The sequence below is a fragment of the Petromyzon marinus genome, chromosome 56 (assembly GCF_048934315.1).
Source record: "Petromyzon marinus isolate PM22_M1 ecotype Great Lakes invasive population chromosome 56, UKy_Petmar_22M1.pri1.0, whole genome shotgun sequence".
In the NCBI taxonomy this organism is placed as follows: Eukaryota; Metazoa; Chordata; class Hyperoartia; order Petromyzontiformes; family Petromyzontidae; genus Petromyzon; species Petromyzon marinus.
The window spans coordinates 7,458,366-7,480,104 of NC_133722.1; the positions used below are offsets into that span (position 1 = coordinate 7,458,366).

Genomic DNA, 21,739 nt, shown 5'->3' on the forward strand with positions numbered 1-21,739 from the left:
GCACAAGAACCGCCTGGTTAAAAAATAAAAATACCTGCAGACTACGTGGCATAGTCGCTTGTCTTGTGTGTTGCAGACACGAGACACAATTTGCTGGTGGATCCACAAGTAAAACTATAGAAAAGCTGGGGGTGCGCTTTTTAATCAGGAGTCGCGCGGCCAATTCTCACACCGAGACCCAGGACACACTCCGTGGCCTGACGCGAATGTCACGAGAACGCCGTGCCGCGTGTCAAATAAAACGCCGTCCTCCCTCTTCACCCCCACTACCCCCCACCAAGACCACCCCTCTCCCCTCTCCCCTCTCCCCACCCCCCGTATAGCCTAAACAGACTCATGGGGCAAGTGCTGTTAGCGTGTAGCACCCAAGAAGCCCGGCACGGCACACGAAGGGAGTGCCCAGCACCACGCAAGGCCGCCTTTTCACCTCCCGAGCGGCGATGTTGACTGCACACCGCGCCAAGGTACTCATTTGAGGCCGAGTCGACCTAGGTGGAGGCCCAGAACCAGTTCAGACAATCGTCACCGGTGGGACGTTGGTGGCCGTGAGAGCGGGAATCGAACTCGGGTCGCTTGGGTTTGAGGCGCAGCGTGCTAACCAACTACAGAACCCCCCACCCCCCCCCCATTCCCCCACCGCACACGCACACGGTAACACCGTGCGGCGTGGTTAACGCAGTAAAAAAATGTTTCTTCCGTACGGCGGGCACGCCACACGGCCGGGGACGTCGTACGTAAACACGAGACCAACGACCGCCGAAGAAACGTCCCAAAAGAGGATTTAAAAAAAAAAGAACGACGCACCACTGGACGCCAAAAACACGCGGCCGGCGACCGACCGGTGGCGGCCGCGGCGATGGCGGCGGCAGTGGCGGTGGGTCAGCGCAACCGGCGGGAAAATCAGTTCTTGCCGTCGGCGTCCTCGTCCCCGGCCGTGTAAATACTTTGGTTCCGCCGCTTGATCTTTTTCACGCCGCTCGCACCCTCGGCGGCGGCGGCGGCAGCCGCCGTCGGCGCTTCGGCCTGCTCGGGCGTCCGCTTGCACGACGAGGTCTGGCTGTCGGCCGGGGAGGTCGTGGGGGTCACGTCCCCCTGGGTGCCCTGCTGCTTCGTCTCCGCCGCAGCCTCATCTTTGTTGTCCCCTTTTTTTGAGATGAGAGGATGGCAGCGGGGGGGGGGGGGGGAGGGGGGGGCAACGCACGGAGTGTTTCAGGCAACGCACACTGAGTGTTTCAGGCAACGCACACTGAGTGTTTCAGGCAACGCACACTGAGTGTTTCAGGCAACGCACATGGAGTGTTTCAGGCTACACTATTATACTCCACTATACACTAGACTATACACTACACCACTATACACTACTATACACTACACTACTATACACTACACTACTATACACTACACCACTATACACTACACCACTATACACTACACCACTATACACTACACTCTATACACTACACTACTATACTCTACACCACTATACTCTACACCACTATACACTACACCACTATACACTACACTCTATACACTACACCACTATACTCTACACCACTATACTCTACACCACTATACACTACACCACTATACACTACACCACTATACAATACACCACTATACTCTACACCACTATACTCTACACCACTATACTCTACACCACTACACTCTACACTACACATTGGGCTCTACTGATGCCCGTCGTTAAGCGATTAGTCGTTAACAGGGGTGGTCGTTAAGAGGAGGGTTCTACTGTTAATTTTAACAGAGGACCCCAGAGCTTGGGCAACTCTTGAAGTGCTGGCTATCCGTCCGGCTGGCTTTCCTTGCTCGTCCGTGGGCTCCCTACAGCGATGTGTACGATGCCAAACGACGCTTTATGATGCCCTCTTATCGTTCTGATCGCGCTCCTCCGAGTGAGACCTCTTGGCTCCCTCATCTATTCTGAATACAGCTCCTTTAATTAAAATTTATAATCATAAGATTCCAACGTCTTAGATGTCTTTTGAAACATCACCTCCGTCAAGATGCATTTCCCGTCTCTCCTGCGCCTCGAGCTTTATTTGCTTATTTAATGCTCTCAGTTTGAGAGTCAATCTCAACGCAAAACACCTGGGGCGAACGCCCTCGTCCACACGAGTCCCAGGGACACCGCTCGGTGTAGAATCCACCTCGTGGGCCACGCACGCTCGCGCGATCCACCAACCCCCGGGTCCCCAAAACGTCGGAGCGCAGGCCCCCCGCAGCGTCGGCACGCGCGGCCCAACGTGACGCGCCGGACAAGTTTGGGGGGCCTCGCCTCCAAAGACGACGCAATCCCCCGGCGGGGCTCACCGTCTTCCCCGGGGTTCCTCGAACCGCCGCCGTCACCGTCACTGTGGCCGTGATGGACTCGCGCGCGACAGTCATCCTCCTCCTTCTCCTCCTCGTTGTCGTCGTCCTCCTCGTCGTCTTCATCGTCGTCGTCGTCGTCGTCGAGCGGAATCTCGTCGGGGTTCACCGATGAGGAGGAGAGGCCGGACGTGTCCGTCGAGTAGTCGCTCGGCGGGTCCGGGGAGAAGGCGGCGTCCTCTTGGCGCCACGAAGTGCTGGGCCTAGGGACGGCAATTCCCACGTGAAGGGTGTCAGCAAAGCGCCTCTTGATTGACGACCAAACAGTCGCCGCACGAGAGCCGGAAGAAAAATCCACGCGGCCATGGGCTGAGAGAGAGAACGCGCGAATCTCATGGAAATACACAACGGGCTTCGTCAGAGGTCGGGATCGAACCCACGATCCTCTAAATGTGGAGGGAAAAAACTAAAACGAAGGACTGGGAGAAAAGTCCACGTGACCACGGGGAGAGAGTGAGAGAGAGAGAGAGAGACACGCAAACCTCGAGCAAATACGCAACGGGCGTCGTCAGGGGTCGGGATCGAACCCACGGCCTCCTGTGCGCCAGGCTCGGTAGTCGACACCTCGCGAGCGCGGCACCCAAACAGCACGGCGCCGGGGCGGGCTGGAGGGGGCAGTCGGTTTTGTCCGTCCCACTCGTGGCGCGCAGTGCCTCTCACCGCTTGGGCGTGCTGCTGAAGGGGCTGCCCTCGTCCCCGCCGCCGGCGCCCACCATCGCGTAAGGGTCGACAAGGCCCAGGCGGCCGCACAGCTCCGTGGTCTGCGGGTTGGGGCTGTGGGCGGCCTCGCGGCCGTTGTCGGGCCGCTGCGGGTCGTAGGCCGGCACGGTCGGCAGGAAGTTCTCGGCGACCCGAAGGCCGTCGCCGAGACTCTCCGCCAACATCCTCACCTCCTCCTCCGACACGCTGTAGTCCCAGCTGGCGTCGCGGTGGCGACGACGGCGGCAGCGGGGAGGATAGAGATCGGAAGCGTGCGTTTTTGCTGTGGTAGGTAGTCGTTTAACACGCCGGTAGTAGTAGCAGCAGCAGATGCGTTCCCGAAAAGTGCCGCCGTCAAGCGGAAAAACGCGCAAAGCGTAACAGGAGGACTACTCCACAAATCTGGCTGTCCGCCTGACGAAGCTGGCTGTAATTACCGGCGAAACGTCGTACTCAGATTGTAAATGTCGTGGCTTGGCTCTCCAACACACAACCGGTGTTGCTGTGCTAGTGACGAATTGGCCACGTTCTGTTTACGTGACAAACCTCACTAATTGGCTGTGTCGGGTGGTGGCGGGTTTAACGACACATTTTATATATATTTACACGATCTTACCCGAAATAACCTGTATTATGAGCGAAAACGATTTCACCGTAACGTTTACGATAAAGTTTTGGCGCGATGCGACGCACCGCCACTACTACGCACGCACGCTAAAGTGAGATGGTGGGACGGGTAACCCGAGGGTATCCCCGCCGCGTTACTGTATCATTCCGCGTACTGCATCACGGTGCCGCCCAGCTCGAGAAAAGAAGTTCGTCGCCGACCGCTCAGAAGCCGCGTCATCGCGGCACGCGTCCCGCGTCATGCTAGAACCCGCGTCGTTGCGAAAATGCATTGTTAGTGTGAACACCGCGTGGCGAGAACACCGACGCGTTATGTGAGGACTTGCCGCAAAACAATACTTGCCCTCGCAGCACGCTACGCAGTGGCGAGATGCGGTGGCGAGATGTTAATTACCTCGCTGGCACACACAGGAGGTCGTGGGTTCGACTGCGACCCTGGCGCGTGCTGTGTACTTTGAGTTTGCGTGCTCTCCCCGTGGCCGGGTGGATTTTTCCGCAGGTCCTCCCGATTTTCCCCCCCCCCACATTTAGAAGCGACGTCGCGTACTTAAAGAGTTAGTTGTCTGCGACAAATTTCCACGTGGCGATAAGCCCACTCTGTTGAGCCGTCATTTGTGATGGCCAGGTCGCTTCTGAAAAAATAGCTACATAGCAGCTTAGTGGGGCCTTGCCTGGTGAAATAATTGTTTTTTTTTTAAAGTACAGTAGAACTCCCCTTAACGACGGTAATTGGTTCCACGAAACTGGTTTGATCGTTAAGTGAGTATAGGAAATGCACGTTAAAGGCTTAATTCGTTCCAATAGCACCGGAAAAAACCTGCTTTAGAATATTTAAACAATGGATATTAATACACAAAGATACTAACAACATTATAAACACATGTTAAATGAAATATGGTTAATAAATGCATTCATTAATATTTACTGTACCTACAATAGGCCGTCGTTACCATGGGAATGGTCGGTAAGCAAAAACATTGCACCATACACTACACCACAATACACTATACACTACACTACTATACACTACACCACAGTACACTACATTACTATACACTACACTACTATACACTACACCACAATACACTATACCACTATACACTACATTACTATACACTACACCACTGTACACTACATTACTATACACTACACCACTGTACACTACACTATACCCTACTATACACTACACCACAATACTCTACACTACACACTACACTACTATACACTACACCACTATACACTACACTATACACTACTATACACTACACCACTATACACTCCACGACTATACACTACACCACTGTACACTACACCACTATACACTACACCACTATACACTACACTACTATACACCACACCAGTGTACACTACACCACTATACACTACACGACTATACATTATATCATTATACACTACACTATACACTACACTACTATACAATACACTACTATACACTTCACGACTATACACTACACCACTATATACTACACCACTATACACTACACTACTATACACTACACCAGCGTACACTACACTACTTACACCACACCACTATACACTACACTACACCACTATACACTACACCACTGTACACTACACCACTGTACACTACACCACTGTACACTACACCACTATACACTACACCACTATACACCACACCACTATACACTACACCTCTATACACTACACCACTATACACTACACGAATATACACTACACAACTATACACTACACGACTATACACTACACCACTATACACTACACCACTATACACTACACTATACACTACACCTCTATACACTACACCACTATACACTACACTATATACTACACCACTATACACTACACCACTATACACTATTATACACTACACCACTATACACTACACCACTATACACTACACTATACACTACACCACTATACACTACTATACACTACACCACTATACACTACACCACTATACACTACACCACTATACACTACACTACACACTGGGCTCTATGGAGGCTCGTCGTTAAGCAATTCGTCGTTAACAGGAGTGCTCTATACACTACTAGGGGTGCTCGTCAAGAGGAGTCCTACTGCAGATAACGGGATACTCCACCCCCCCCCGCCCGTCCCACCCCACCCCATCCCCCTATGGGCGTACCGTTCGTGCAAACTCTTGTTCTCAGGCACGTGTTGCTTTTCCGGCGACGCGCTCACTAGGTGGTTGGTGGCCTGCAGGATGGCCAACCACTCGGGGTCCCACTCCAGCTGCAAGGGACCCTCCCCGGAGTGGGGGACGTCCAGCACCTGAGTGAAAGGGGGGGGGGGGGCGGGGGGGGCGGCTTTAGGTTTTTCGTTGTTGTTGTTCTTGCGACGCCGGTATGAGCTTTTCCCTGCGTGCAAAGTCGCTTAAAAAAAAACGGGTTGATTTTTTTTGTACCCTTTTGCTGCGCACGTCTGCGCGCGTCTGCGTGACGCACGCGTGGTTGCATCAGAATCAAGGATAGGCATTTATTCTGGGGGTAATCCGATGAGACTTAAAAAGGCGCTAGCCACTATTCAGCAATTGCCCCAATAGTCTGTTAAGGCTATACGGGGGGTGGGGGGGGGGTGGAACGGACCTTTGCCTTTGCACCGTTATTGACAACAGGGCACAAGCAGTAGGCGCGTCTTACAATCCGGCGCGTCTTATAATCCGCCGCGTCTTATAATTGGGAGCGTCTAATATTTCTGACATCGCGGTCGTCCTCCACATCTAGAGGTAAAAAATCTGCCATCTGGCACTGCCAGCCATGCCACAACTCAAACCCCGGAGCTGTCAACCCCTTATCAGGGCCCTACCCTACCTTATTACAGCCCAATTCAGACCTTATTGGTCACCCCGTGTGCCTTATAAATCTCAACGTTCATCCTATAAAGGCCCATCACAAGGAGAGAAACACAAATATATATTTTTTTGCCGCCGCCAATCAAAATCAGATCATAATATTTATTTAAACAGAAGGAATCCAATGAGCTATAATGTTCACATATGCCAGGTGGGGTTGGGTAAGAACGTTACAACAACAAACAGTACAACAACACGATAGGAGTGCAAAGTACAAGGTAAATAAATCACCCAAACACAAATAAATACAACACTGAACCATCCCCACAGGAACAGACAAAGCCCCACTGAACTATCAACTTATTAGTTATTTCGGTAAAGTCACGACGAAGGGAAACAATAAAATAATAAAAATATTAAACAATAAAATGTGCACGACGTTTCGACTGCAACACAAGCAATCATCATCAGGTGTGAAAACCACAGCAAGAAAATTTGAAAAAGTGGCGGTTTTTTTAACATTAGCACCACAAAAAAAAACTCCACTTTTTCTAATTTTCTTGCTGTGGTTTTCACACCTGATGATGATTGCTTGTGTTGCAGTCGAAACATCGTCAGAATTGTATTGTTTTATATTTTCATTATTTTATCGTTTCCCTTCTGCGCGACTTTACCGAAAGAACCAAGAATATGAATCCCTGCAGTCACGAAAGCTTTAAATAAAAATTTATGAACCTATTGTTCAAAAGCGACCTGGCCACAAATGATAGAGTCAACAAAGTGGCCCATCACTTGGACATTTATAGCAGCAACATAATCTAAACCGTCTAAACGCACCTTGATTCAAAATGTGGAGGGAAAAACGAGAGGACCCGGAGCCAAAATCCACGCAAACTCCAAATATAACAACAGGCGTCAGGGACGTGATCGAACGCCCGGCCATCTGCATACCAGCCGAGGAAGTTAACGTCTCGCCACCACGGCACCCCTTAAATAAATAAATTATAAAAGTTCAACGTCACTCAACAACAGCAGCCGACGCTGCCGCCCAGCTGTCTCGCCGTAGAATCTCGTCACGAGGGAAGGGCGGAGGACGGCGGGGGGGGGGGGACCCCACCTGTAAAAACTCCCGCTGAGGAAGGCATTTGTCCAGCGCCAGGAAGCGTGTCGTCTTCACGGCGTCCTCCCCTTCCTTTTTCTGGAAGGGGTGGGGGGGAATAAAAAGAGGATCTGTGAACGTCACTTTGAAACCCAGGGGCTCTTAACCACGGGGTGCCGAGATGCCCCTTTCGGGGGGGGTAGCGAGGCATGGCCAGATTCTTAGTTTTAGAAGGTAAATTATCGAAAGCACAAATTAAGCGCGGGGCACGCAAGTACAATTACTTTGTTTCATCAAACCCTACGTATTTATTAACATTCCATTTTTTTATAATTGAGAACCAATGGGGTGCAAGCTTGCAGTAAAGTTTAAGCACCGCTAGTCTATGGGCAGTGAGAGTCTATGGGCAGTGGAGTCTATGGGAAGTGAGAGTCTATGGGAAGTGAGAGTCTATGGGCAGTGTGAGTCTATGGGCAGTGTGAGTCTATGGGCAGTGAGAGTCTATGGGCAGTGAGAGTCTATGGGCAGTGTGAGTCTATGGGCAGTGAGAGTCTATGGGCAGTGTGAGTCTATGAGCAGTGAGAGTCTATGGGCAGTGGAGTCTATGGGAAGTGAGAGTCTATGGGAAGTGAGAGTCTATGGGCAGTGTGAGTCTATGGGCAGTGTGAGTCTATGGGCAGTGAGAGTACATGGGCAGTGAGAGTACATGGGTAGTGTGAGTCTATGGGCAGTGCGAGTCTATGGGCAGTGTGAGTCTATGGGCAGTGAGAGTCTTTGGCCAGTGTGAGTCTATGGGCAGTGTGAGTCTATGGGCAGTGTGAGTCTATGGGCAGTGTGAGTCTATGGGCAGTGTGAGTCTATGGGCAGTGAGAGTACATGGCCAGTGAGAGTCTATGGGCAGTGTGAGTCTATGGCCAGTGAGAGTCTATGGGCAGTGTGAGTCTATGGGCAGTGTGAGTCTATGGGCAGTGAGAGTCTATGGGCAGTGAGAGTCTTTGGCCAGTGTGAGTCTATGGGCAGTGAGAGTCTATGGGCAGTGAGAGTCTATGGGCAGTGAGAGTCTATGGGCAGTGAGAGTCTATGGGCAGTGAGAGTCTATGGTCAGTGTGAGTCTATGGGCAGTGAGAGTCTATGGGCAGTGAGAGTCCATGGGCAGTGTGAGTCTATGGGCAGTGTGAGTCTATGGGCAGTGAGAGTCTATGGGCAGTGAGAGTCTATGGGCAGTGAGAGTCTATGGGCAGTGTGAGTCTATGGGCAGTGTGAGTCTATGGGCAGTGAGGGTACATGGACAGTGTGAGTCTATGGGCAGTGTGAGTCTATGAGCAGTGAGTGTCTATGGGCAGTGTGAGTCTATGGGCAGTGTGAGTCTATGGGCAGTGAGAGTCTATGGGCAGTGAGAGTCTATGGGCAGTGTGAGTCTATGGGCAGTGAGAGTCTATGGGCAGTGAGAGTCTATGGGCAGTGAGTGTCTATGGGCAGTGTGAGTCTATGGGCAGTGTGAGTCTATGGGTAGTGAGAATCTGTGGGCAGTGAGAGTCTATGGGCAGTGAGAGTCTATGAGCAGTGAGAGTCTATGGACAGTGAGAGTCTATGGGCAGTGAGAGTGGTTCTTCACCTTTACTGCAAGGCCGCAGTAAAGGTGAATAACCACGGCTTTAACCGGGAAAATCTTACGGGGCACTTCACTCGACCGAGAGGAACGCTTCCAAGTTCATCGGGCGCAAACCAGTCCATCGACAGACGCGTCAAGCACGGGACACAGGCAACAGCGGGTTTGCCCGTAAGATGAACGACCACTTAACTCTCGCGAAAATCACGCGGCGCAGTATGCCGGCCGGCCTACGAATGAAATTGGGCGCGACGCACCTTGTGCTCCACGAAGGCGGCGAACTTGACGTGGAGGTGGGCCGAGAACCAGTACGTGGGCCGCAGGTGGTGCAGCAGCTCGGCGGCCGCGGGGCTGCCCAGCGTGTTGGTCTCCACCTCGTTCTGGAAGTGGCGCTTGCGCCGCACCAGCTCCTCGGAGCGGCCGTAGCGGTAGATGCCGCGCGGCCAGTCGTGCGACATGAAGACGTCGAGCGGGAGACGCAGCTGCGCTGGGGCGAGACGGGAGGAGGGCGAGCCAAGGGGGTTCTCTAAACGCGACGGGCGGCTGAAGGCTGCGCTCCAAACCGCGAGGCGAGGACGGGCGGTCGACTTGAGCGGTCGTAAAAACACTGTGCCGCAATTATACGGGCGAGCGACGCGGTGGGCATTTGGAAGCGATTTCGATCGACGTTTCGGATGCGCTGTTGCATGTTACTGGACACCTGTGAAATACTGCACATTTATACTGGACGTTAATATTCTCATCCTGATATATGCGTGTATGTGCGTACGTTGCAAATTCTTTTGAGCGCGACGCAGTCAACCACGCTAACCGGAGGTGCGGGCGAAGGACAACAAACTAAAAACACGAAAAGCAGTTCTAAAGAAAAGTGCAGAGCTCTGGCGGCTTCCTAATATCGGAAGGAAGAGGGTTCCAGACGGCCGCGGAAGCGCATCTGGAAGCGCATCTGGAAGCGCATCTGGAAGCGCATCTGGAAGCGCATCTGGAAGCGCATCTGGAAGCACATCTGGAAGCGCATCTGGAAGCGCATCTGGAAGCGCATCTGGAAGCGCATCTGAAAGCGTGCGATGCAGTGACCACCACCTTTGTTCGATGCCCGAGCCAAAAGCCGCCGCCGCCACGGGGATGACCGGAGTTCGCGTGATGATGGTTTATAGCTCCTTGACAGCGAGATCAGCGAGGCCGTTGGATTTCGGTATTACAGCGAAGCCGCAGCACGCCCGCCATTAGACGCGCGTACCGCGACACTTTGGGAAGCGATTTCGATTGACGTTTCAGAACTCGCTGTTGAACGGCCAGTGTTGACGGGAGCGCGGTGTCACGGCGCTGCGTGTGACGGCGTGGGGGCGGTTACACAGCGCGGCGTCACTGCGTGTGCGCGGTGACACAGAGCGGAGTCACGGCGTGTGCGCGGTGAAACAGCGCGGTGTTACGGCGCTCCGTGTCACGGCGTGTGCACGGTGACACAGCGCGGTGTCACGGCGCTCCGTGTCACGGCGTGTGCACGGTGACACAGCGCGGTGTCACGGCGTGTGCACGGTGACACAGAGCGGTGTCACGGCATGTGCACGGTGACACAGAGCGGTGTCACGGCGCTCCGTGTCACGGCGTGTGCACGGTGACACAGCGCGGAGTCACGGCGCTCCGCGGTGCGTCACAGCCCAACGTCGCGGCACAGCGTGCACAAGTAGGCACTTGCCTGCTTTAACCTGAAGACGTCAAAGCTGCGCACGTGGTAGGCGCTCCGCAAAGTGTTCTGGTTGTAGGGAGGACTTTCAAAGTGACCTACAGCGCAAACAGGGGCGGGTGAGATAATACGTGGGGGGCGGGCGTAAGGGGTTAGCGCACGACAAACTCCAAGAAAGCGTCATAATGCGCAGGAAAAAAGGTGGTTTCCAGACCGCGGCAGGTGCGAATGAACGGTGGGTTGAATCAGAATCAAGAATCTTTATTTGGACCGGAGGAGGAATCCGATGGGCTATGAAGCTTTTTATTTTTCACAGATGTCCAGTCGGGGCAACGGGTCAGAAAATTACAACGACAACAACGCAAACCACGATAGGCAGTGAAAAGTGGAGGAAAAGGTAAGCAGGTCGCTAAACACGAATACAAATTTACAAAGTACAGTAAAACCTTGGATTGCGAGCATAATTCGTTCCGGAAACGTGTTTGTAATCCAAAGCACTCGTATATCAAAGCACTCGTATATCAGTTGTGATCAGGTGATGCTCGGCAGTACAAAGCGTATACGTACACTACTCGTATTGCAAGACCCTCGCTCGTTTATCAAATTTATATTTGTTTAAAAATTTTGCTCGTCTTGCAAAACACTCGCAGACCAAGTTACTCGCAATCCAAGCTTTTACTGTATAAGTACACTTCCGAGCGGGCCCCTGTGTTGTCCGTGTGATATCACCAAACCGCATCTGTAACGCCTGCACTCATCCTCGTTTCACAGGTCAACTCACAGAGTGGAAATTGTGGCCGCGTTACTATACGGAGCATCGGGACAAAGAGGCAAATGGATACCGGTTTCACCCTTATTAAAAATCACCAGTACGGTAGAGCCATGACCGCCTACTCCCGTCTAGTGCCGTCAGGGGGTAACCTGTTAGCCTTAGGCACTGCCGAAGGATGACAAACGAATCGTACCAATTTCTGCCCGAGTTTTACCACCGTCCTATTTTGCGAATTAAAATAACGTGGCGATTGCTTCGCTATTCTGGCCCTACGATGCTGGATGTAATTACTGGCGAAACGTCGTACTCAAAACGTCAGCACTGGATTTACTCTCCAACACACCGGTGGGCTGAAGTGGTAACTAATTGGAGCATTTTGCTTACGTGACAGACCTTACTGGCTGTGGAAGATTACGACACATTTACACTTACGCGATCTAACCCAAAAACCTTTAAGAAAATATTGGTCGTGAAAGCCTACTACGTGTCAAACTGACTTTTTGTTGGGTCTAAAACCGGTCCGCATGCACCTGCGTGTCCGATGAGTTTCTCCCCGTTCGCAGCAAACGTCAGCAAAAACTGGTTTACAATAACGCGCGACTTACCATGAACGTGACAATATCATCGGAGGAGGGGAGGGAGAGTTGTGAAGCTCTACGTTCATAGTAAATACAATCTACAACGCGCGCGGATTTCATGAATCGGACGCAATGTTTGATTGTGGACTCGGGGTGAGGTCAACCACAGCCTCAAATATCCTTGTGTGCCAGCCTGGACCAGGTGAGAGCCTGGACCAGGTGAGAGACCTGGACAGGTGAGAGACTGAACCAGGTGAGAGACTGAACCAGGTGAGAGCCTGGACCAAGTGAGAGACTGAACCAGGTGAGAGACTGAACAAGGTGAGAGTCTGGACAGGTGAGAGCATGGACAGGTGAGAGCCTGGACCAAGTGAGAGCCTGGACAGGTGAGAGTCTGGACAGGTGAGTGCCTGGACAGGTGAGAGTCTGGACAGGTGAGAGTCTGGACAGGTGAGAGCCCTGGACAGGTGAGAGCCTGGACAGGTGAGAGACTGGACAGGTGAGAGCCCTGGACAGGTGAGAGCCTGGACAGGTGAGAGTCTGGACAGGTGAGAGCCTGGACAGGTGAGAGACTGAACCAGGTGAGAGACTGAACAGGTGAGAGGCTGAACCAGGTGAGAGCCTGGACAGGTGAGGTCCTGGACAGGTGAGAGTCTGGACAGGTGAGAGCCTGGACAGGTGAGAGCCTGGACAGGTGAGAGACTGAACCAGGTGAGAAGCTGAACCAGGTGAGAGCCTGGACAGGTGAGATCCTGGACAGGTGAGAGCCTGGACAGGTGAGAGTCTGGACAGGTGAGGGCCTGGACAGGTGAGAGCCTGGACAGGTGAGAGCCTGGACCAAGTGAGCACCTGGACAGGTGAGAGCCTGGACCAGGTGAGAGCCTGGACAGGTGAGGGACCTGGACAGGTGACAGCCTGGACCAGGTGAGAGCCTGGACGGGTGAGAGTCTGGACAGGTGAGAGCCTGGACAGGTGAGAGTCTGGACAGGCGAGAGACCTGGACAGGTGAGAGACTGAACCAGGTGAGAGTCTGGACAGGTGAGAGTCTGGATAGATGAGAGACTGGACAGGTGAGAGCCTGGACCAGGTGAGAGCCTGGACAGGTGAGAGACTGAACCAGGTGAGAGCCTGGACAGGTGAGAGCCTGGACAGGTGAGAGCCTGGACCAAGTGAGAGCCTGAACCAGGTGAGAGCCTGAACCAGGTGAGAGACTGAACCAGGTGAGAGACTGGACCAGGTGAGAGCCTGGACAGGTGAGAGCCTGGACAGGTGAGAGACCTGGACAGGTGAGAGCCTGGACAGGTGAGAGCCTGGACCAGGTGTGAGCCTGGACAGGTGAGAGACTGGACAGGTGAGAGACTGAACCAGGTGAGGGACTGAACCAGGTGAGAGACTGGACAGGTGAGAGACTGAACCAGGTGAGAGACCTGGACAGGTGAGAGCCTGGACAGGTGAGAGACTGGACAGGTGAGAATCTGGACAGGTGAGAGACTGAACAGTTGAGAGACTGGACAGGTGAGAGACTGGACAGGTGAGAGACCTGGACAGGTGTGAGCCCTGGACAGGTGAGAGTCCTGGACAGGTGAGAGACTGGACAGGTGAGAGTCTGAACCAGGTGAGAGACTGAACCAGGTGAGAGACCTGGACAGGTGAGAGCCTGGACCAGGTGAGAGCCTGGACAGGTGAGAGCCTGGACCAAGTGAGAGCCTGGACAGGTGAGAGCCTGGACCAGGTGAGAGCCTGGACAGGTGAGAGCCTGGACAGGTGAGAGCCTGGACCAGGTGAGAGCCTGGACCAGGTGAGAGACTGAACCAGGTGAGAGACTGAACAAGGTGAGAGTCTGGACAGGTGAGAGCATGGACAGGTGAGAGCCTGGACCAAGTGAGAGCCTGGACAGGTGAGAGTCTGGACAGGTGAGTGCCTGGACAGGTGAGAGTCTGGACAGGTGAGAGTCTGGACAGGTGAGAGCCCTGGACAGGTGAGAGCCTGGACAGGTGAGAGACTGGACAGGTGAGAGCCCTGGACAGGTGAGAGCCTGGACAGGTGAGAGTCTGGACAGGTGAGAGCCTGGACAGGTGAGAGACTGAACCAGGTGAGAGACTGAACAGGTGACAGACTGAACCAGGTGAGAGCCTGGACAGGTGAGGTCCTGGACAGGTGAGAGTCTGGACAGGTGAGAGCCTGGACAGGTGAGAGCCTGGACAGGTGAGAGACTGAACCAGGTGAGAAGCTGAACCAGGTGAGAGCCTGGACAGGTGAGATCCTGGACAGGTGAGAGCCTGGACAGGTGAGAGTCTGGACAGGTGAGAGCCTGGACAGGTGAGAGCCTGGACAGGTGAGAGCCTGGACCAAGTGAGAGCCTGGACAGGTGAGAGCCTGGACCAGGTGAGAGCCTGGACAGGTGGGGGACCTGGACAGGTGAGAGCCTGGACCAGGTGAGAGCCTGGACGGGTGAGAGTCTGGACAGGTGAGAGCCTGGACAGGTGAGAGTCTGGACAGGCGAGAGACCTGGACAGGTGAGAGACTGAACCAGGTGAGAGTCTGGACAGGTGAGAGTCTGGATAGATGAGAGCCTGGACAGGTGAGAGCCTGGACCAGGTGAGAGCCTGGACAGGTGAGAGACTGAACCAGGTGAGAGCCTGGACAGGTGAGAGCCTGGACAGGTGAGTGCCTGGACCAAGTGAGAGCCTGAACCAGGTGAGAGCCTGAACCAGGTGAGAGACTGAACCAGGTGAGAGACTGGACCAGGTGAGAGCCTGGACAGGTGAGAGCCTGGACAGGTGAGAGACCTGGACAGGTGAGAGCCTGGACAGGTGAGAGCCTGGACCAGGTGAGAGCCTGGACAGGTGAGAGACTGGACAGGTGAGAGACTGAACCAGGTGAGGGACTGAACCAGGTGAGAGACTGGACAGGTGAGAGACTGAACCAGGTGAGAGACCTGGACAGGTGAGAGCCTGGACAGGTGAGAGACTGGACAGGTGAGAATCTGGACAGGTGAGAGACTGAACAGTTGAGAGACTGGACAGGTGAGAGACTGGACAGGTGAGAGACCTGGACAGGTGAGAGCCCTGGACAGGTGAGAGTCCTGGACAGGTGAGAGACTGGACAGGTGAGAGACTGAACCAGGTGAGAGACTGAACCAGGTGAGAGACCTGGACAGGTGAGAGCCTGGACCAGGTGAGAGCCTGGACAGGTGAGAGCCTGGACCAAGTGAGAGCCTGGACAGGTGAGAGCCTGGACCAGGTGAGAGCCTGGACAGGTGAGAGCCTGGACAGGTGAGAGCCTGGACCAGGTGAGAGCCTGGACCAGGTGAGAGCCTTGACAGGTGAGAGCCTGGACCAGGTGAGAGCCTGGACAGGTGCGAGCCTGGACAGGTGAGAGACTGAACCAGGTGAGAGACTGAACCAGGTGAGAGACTGAACCAGGTGAGAGCCTGGACAGGTGAGAGCCTGGACCAGGTGAGAGCCTGGACAGGTGAGAGCCTGGACAGGTGAGAGCCTGGACCAGCTGAGAGCCTGGACCAGGTGAGAGCCTGGACCAGGTGAGAGCCTGGACCAGGTGAGAGCCTGGACAGGTGAGAGACTGAAACAGGTGAGAGCCTGGACAGGCCAAAGCCTCGACAGGTGAGAGTCTGGACAGGTGAGCGCCTGAACCAGGTGAGAGTGTGAAAAAGTGAGAGCGCACATCGCTTAAAAAAAATATGCATAAAAATGATAAAACCACAAGCAACTGTAATAATCCTTAAAAATGAGTGTTACAACAAACTAACGTGTCAGTCCTGGTCAACAACGGAGTTACCGGATCGGAAAATCCTTCATGTAGTTTGCAGGATGTTTCACGTTTTGGCGTTTAAACGCGAAAATCGCTGCAGCCGCAACGGGTTACCGCGGGTTACCGCAGGCAAGTGACCCCCACCGCACCTTTCCAGTAATCGTGCTGCTTGTAAATCCCTGAGAGGCCACCAATCCTCAAACCACCATAGCGCACCACGCCTGCGTAGCCTGCAATGGAACACAACACAACGAAGGAGCACGTGGTTTACCCGAGCTCTTCTTGGCAATTTGAAAACCCACACACCCACTCAGTATAAAAAAGACAACCCAATGCATGCTCATTAGCGCGGAGGTCAATGCGAGCTTACCCATATAGAATATGTTCGGAGCGACCCAGCCTCCGTAAGACAACTCTTGCAAGTGATTGGCGGCCTCGTGGTTTCCGCCAATAAATACGGTTAAGATCGGGGCTTTCTTTTCTCCAGAGTAGTACCTGCACAGCGACAGGCAGACGACCGCAGCACTTCAGCGAACGCGTTAAAGACGGCGGGGTGGACCTGTATTAAACATTGGCAAGTGCTGACGGCCTGGAGTCTGTGCGGGAGACACGCGATTAAGACAGACTAGTAGTTCGTAGGAACAGTGGTTAAGAGAGAGCCTTTATTTATTCACCAGGTAAGTGGCGTGGAAGTGTCACAAACGTCACCCTGATCCACATATTCTTGCCACCAAACACTTGCATAGCAACTTTGGAGCAATGCAAGCTAGGGGAAAGTGCTATGAGTGGCAAGCAAACTCAAATAATCCATAAGAGGCTTTTGGGATGGATTGGGGAAATATAAATGCGTTGTTAAATCCGGCACCACCCAACACAGCCAATTAGTAAGATTTGTCACGTAAATAAAACATGCAACAACTGGCTGATGATGCATGTCGTACTCGAAATGTAAATGTTGTCGGTTTACTCTCCAACACACCGGTGGTGCTGAACTAGAAGCGAATTGGCACGTTTTCTTTACGACACAAACATGGCTAATTGGCTGTGTCGGGTCGTGGCGGGTTTAACGACACATTTAAAATTACACAATGTAACCCAAAAACCTCTATTATAGATAATATTGGTCGCGAAAGCCTACGTGTTACACAAACTCAAATGACAGGTATGAATGCGTTGCTTGAATAAAATAAATAAGCCACCGCAATAACAACAGCATCATAAATCACCATTCATCATTAACGCTGCATTAAAAAAAACATACCAAAGATGACGTTTCAAGCAATGACCCCACTTCAGAGTAAATTATTTGGTGACGCTGCATTGGCAGTGGTTTACAAGCATACATAACAAAACATTTCAACACAGTTAACAATAAGACCGGCTAAAAAGGGTCAACGTTTCGGGCAAAGGCCCACATCAAATACTTTACTTGCTGGTACCAACCGAAACCTTAGCAATTCTACAAATTTCATCAAATCTACGAAAACGAATGCCGCATCCACCTTATTGAACAATCATTGTCTTAACATAATGCACTTGTACGAGCCGTATACACAAACTGACGCGTGCATGCACAGATGTTGAACATCTTTCGCACCGCACGTAGCCGACGGCGCCAGTCGGGGGTGCGACCAGCTAGAACACTGGCCACGTCCAGTCGGGCAACCGAATTCCGCTCTGGCCCCACGCCCGAGAAGAACTGACGGGACGGGCGAATGGGGCGAGGCTTACTTGTAGAAGGTCTGCATTTGCCTGTACTTGGGTGGCACGGCGACGCATTTGAGGTCGGCCTCGTTGCGCACGGCCTGGAAGTCGCCACAGCAGAGGAGCAGGTCGACGGTGATGCCCTCGCGGTTCTCCAGGTAGGCGATCGTCTCGTAGATGCGGTCAAGCTCGCCGTGGCAACAGCCTTCCACGGCGATCTTCATGGTCGGCGACTTGAGGGCAGCGCCGGGGGAGATCGGAGGTGGTGGGGGGGGGGGGAGGATGAAGGGCCGGGGAGGGTCTGCAAGTGCCACACGGTGGAAGAGAGAGGAGTTTTTCCAACGTGCCTTTTTGGAGCATTTGGCGACTGACAATACGTTTCCACGTGGTAAGCCGCTTCGTCGTGCTTTCATTTGTGATTGTCAGGATCACTTATGAAAAAGATATATACAGCTCAATGGGCCTTACCCGGTAAAATAAAAAAAAAGTTTCTAAGTTTCTCAACTAACTCAACCATTTTTTTTTTACCAGGTTCTTCTTCTTGTGCGTCGTGTCTCCCGTCCAACCTATGCGGACGGCCCTTTCCCAATATTCTGCACAGGCTACCGCTTCTAGTGTTGGCAAAGCCAAGTCTTGAGTAGCATGGTGGTGCTGCAGGGCATCTCAGGAGACGATCCATGTGGTTTGCTTTTCCTGACGACCATCTTGGACGGATTGGTCAGAAGCCCTGTGATTTCACGAGAGACAGAGGATGCATTATATCTCCTCGTTGTGCATCCCGGTAACTTTTGGAGGGTTATTCCTCGGAAGGTAAAATCCATTAACCACTCATAAACCAACCGTGTCTACCCAAGAGGCGTGTAGACTAAAACAGCCCGCACTGTCAATCCTCTCAATTGACATAGGATACTCACAGGCCAAACCTGACATCCTGGCAGTTGTATCAGAGGAGTATGACATTGTATGCCGAACAGGAGACACACACAAAGGTTTTACCAAGTAAGGCCCACTGAGCAAAATAGCATTTTTTTTCAGAAGCGACCTGGCTATCACAAATGATAGCTCAACTTAGTGGCTAATCGTCGTGTGTAAATGTATAGCATCCAAATAATCTAAACGCGTGTTTCTAAATGTGGTGGGGGTCAGCGGGGGGGGGGGGGGGTAAGAACCGGAGGACCCGGAGAAAAATCCACGCGACCACGGGGGGAGACACGCAAACTCCAAACACACAGCAGGCGTCAGGGTCGGGGATCGCACCCACGACCTGCTGCATACCAGGCGAGGGCGTTCACATCTTGCTACGGCTGTCGGGTGACGGAGGCTTACGACACGTTTACACGCACACGATCTAACCCCCACCCACCCAACAATAGCAGTGCAGTACGGGAAAGAAAAACTAACTTTGATAAGAGCAGGTGGAGCGCCGTTCCTGCAAGTGCCCGAACGAGGCCTGACTTAAGGCCCCCGATACTGACCGGCAACAGGAAAGACCCACTACCACCACCCCGACCACCACCACCACCCACACCACCACCACCCACACCACCACCACCCACACCACCACCACCCACACCACCACCACCACCACCCACACCACCATAACCACCATCCACACCACGAACACCCACATCCACACCACCACCACCACCCACACCACCACCATCCACCCAACCACCACCCACACCACCAAAAATACAAAGATCCCCCGTATAGCCTGTAACAGACTGTCGGGGCAAGTGCTGTTAGCGAGCAGCACCTATGAAGGCCGGAATGGTACACGAGGGGGTGGGTGGCCAGCACCACGCCCGAACGCCTTTGTCTCTCCCAGTGGCGATGTTTACACACCGCACCAGGTACTCATTTCAGGCTGAGTCGACCTAGGGTAGAACCCAGGACCGGTTCAAATAATTCGTCACCGGGTGTTGGCCGTGAGCGGGAATCGAATTCGGCACGCCGGGTTCATAGCGCAGCGCAACGCTACCCGCTACTACCACCACCACTGCAGGAGCCGCGGGGGCCGGGGGAAGATACCGAGGGGGGTCGAGGAGGAGTCGATGAAGCGGTGTGAGAGGTTGAGAGAGAGTGTGAGGGCGAGGGGTAAGGGAGACAATTATTTTTTTTTAAATAAAAAAAAATAAAAAAAGAGAATCGTGAGGCCTTCAATTCTCCGCCTCGATCGCGTGGGTCTCTTGCCCCGCGCGCCAAGCGTGACCTCTGACCCGTCCCGCCCCCGCCGGTGACGTCACCGCGAGCGACGGCCTCCCATTGGTTGGAGGCACGGCGCGAACCCAGACGCTTTATCATTATTCTATTTAATTTAAAGCTTTCGTGACTGCAGGATTAATATTCTTGGTTCTTTCGGTAAAGTCACGTAGAAGGGAAACAATAAAATAATAACGTTGTTTTGTATTTTTATTATTTTATTCTTTCCCTTCTACGTGACTTTACCAAAAGAACCAAGAATATTATTATTTTAACTAAGCGTGATTATTGTTAACTAAGTGTAATTGTTAACTAATTGTATTTTTGTTAACTAGTGTAAGTATTGTTAACTAAGTGTAATTATTGTTAACTAATTGTATTTTGTTAACTGAGTGTAATTATTGTTAACTTATTGCATTTTTTGCTAACCAAGTTGAATTATTGTTAACTAAGTGTAATTATTGTTAACTAATTGTATTTTGTTAACTAAGTGTCATTATTGTTAACTAATTGTATTTTGTTAACTGAGTTTAATTACTGTTAACTTATATTCTTGGTTCTTTCGGTAAAGTCACGTAGAAGGGAAACAATAAATAATAAAAATATAAAACAATAAAATTCTCACGACGTTTCGACTGCAACACAAGCAATCATCATCAGGTGTGAAAACCACAGCAAGAAAATTTGAAAAAAGTGACTTTTTTTTTAGACTGTTAACTTGTGTAATTTTGGTGATGATTCGTCTTCTCCTTTCCAGTGATGTGGAGGTGTTCCCACTCTCCCCGCCAATCTTCTCCACGCTGCCCTGTCTCCACGCTGCCCTGTCTCCTCGCCAATCTTCTCCACGCTACCCTGTCTCCACGCTGCCCTGTCTCCAGGCTGCCCTGTCACCAGGCTGCCCTGTCTCCAGGCTGCCCTGTCTCCACGCTGCCCTGTCTCCACGCTCTCCCTGTCTCCACGCAGCCCTGTCTCCACGCTGCCCTGTCTCCACGCTGCCCTATCTCCACGCTGCCCTGTCTCCAGGCTGCCCTGTCTCCACGCTGCCCTGTCTCCACGCTGCCCTGTCTCCACGCTGCCCTGTCTCCACGCTGCCCTGTCTCCAGGCTGCCCTGTCTCCACGCTGCCCTGTCTCCACGCTGCCCTGTCTCCACGCTGCCCTGTCTCCACGCAGCCCTGTCTCCACGCTGCCCTATCTCCACACTGCCCTGTCTCCACACTGCCCTGTCTCCACGCTCTCCCTGTCTCCACACTGCCCTATCTCCACGCTGACCTGTCTCCAGGCTGCCCTGTCTCCAGGCTGCCCTGTCTCCACGCTGCCCTGTCCTGCGCCATCTCCCTTTCAGCTCCGCTGGCCACCACGGTCTGACCGCACCACATCACCCCCACCACCTCTTCCTCTTCTGCCTTCCTCTTCATCTCTTTCCTTCCGCTTGCATCGCTCGCCACCTTCTGACCCAATATCATTTCCCTGGCGTCTCTGAACGTGATAGAACCATACCGGCCTCTAATCTCTCTCTCTCATCTTCGCTGTGCTTTCTACCACCTTGAGTCTTCCTCTTACTTCTTAATTTATCACGCTGTCTTTCCTTGTCAAACCCAACATCCACGGAAATATCCTCGTCTCTGTTACTGTCCTCCCTCTCTCTTGTGCCCCAACACTCGGCCCCATACAACGGCATCGGCCTCACCACCGTCTTCTACTATACACTACACTATACACTACACTATACACTACACTAGACACTACTATACACTGCACTATACACTACACTAGACACTACACTATAC

General features: G+C 52.7%; 1 protein-coding gene across 1 annotated transcript; it reads right to left on the reverse strand.

Moving 5' to 3' along the window:
* Positions 1 to 307: 307 nt before the first annotated feature.
* On the reverse strand, positions 308 to 19,987 carry LOC116954814 (lariat debranching enzyme A-like). The gene is made up of 11 exons (XM_076052530.1): positions 19,781 to 19,987; positions 17,777 to 18,050; positions 16,416 to 16,540; positions 16,195 to 16,275; positions 10,937 to 11,022; positions 9,495 to 9,719; positions 7,647 to 7,727; positions 5,864 to 6,009; positions 3,049 to 3,306; positions 2,332 to 2,591; positions 308 to 1,142 (listed from the first exon to the last, which is right to left on the reverse strand). Exons 2-11 carry the CDS (start codon positions 17,971 to 17,973, stop codon positions 901 to 903), a joined length of 1,701 nt encoding a protein of 566 aa, XP_075908645.1. The 5' UTR covers positions 17,974 to 18,050; positions 19,781 to 19,987; the 3' UTR covers positions 308 to 900.
* Positions 19,988 to 21,739: the final 1,752 nt, after the last annotated feature.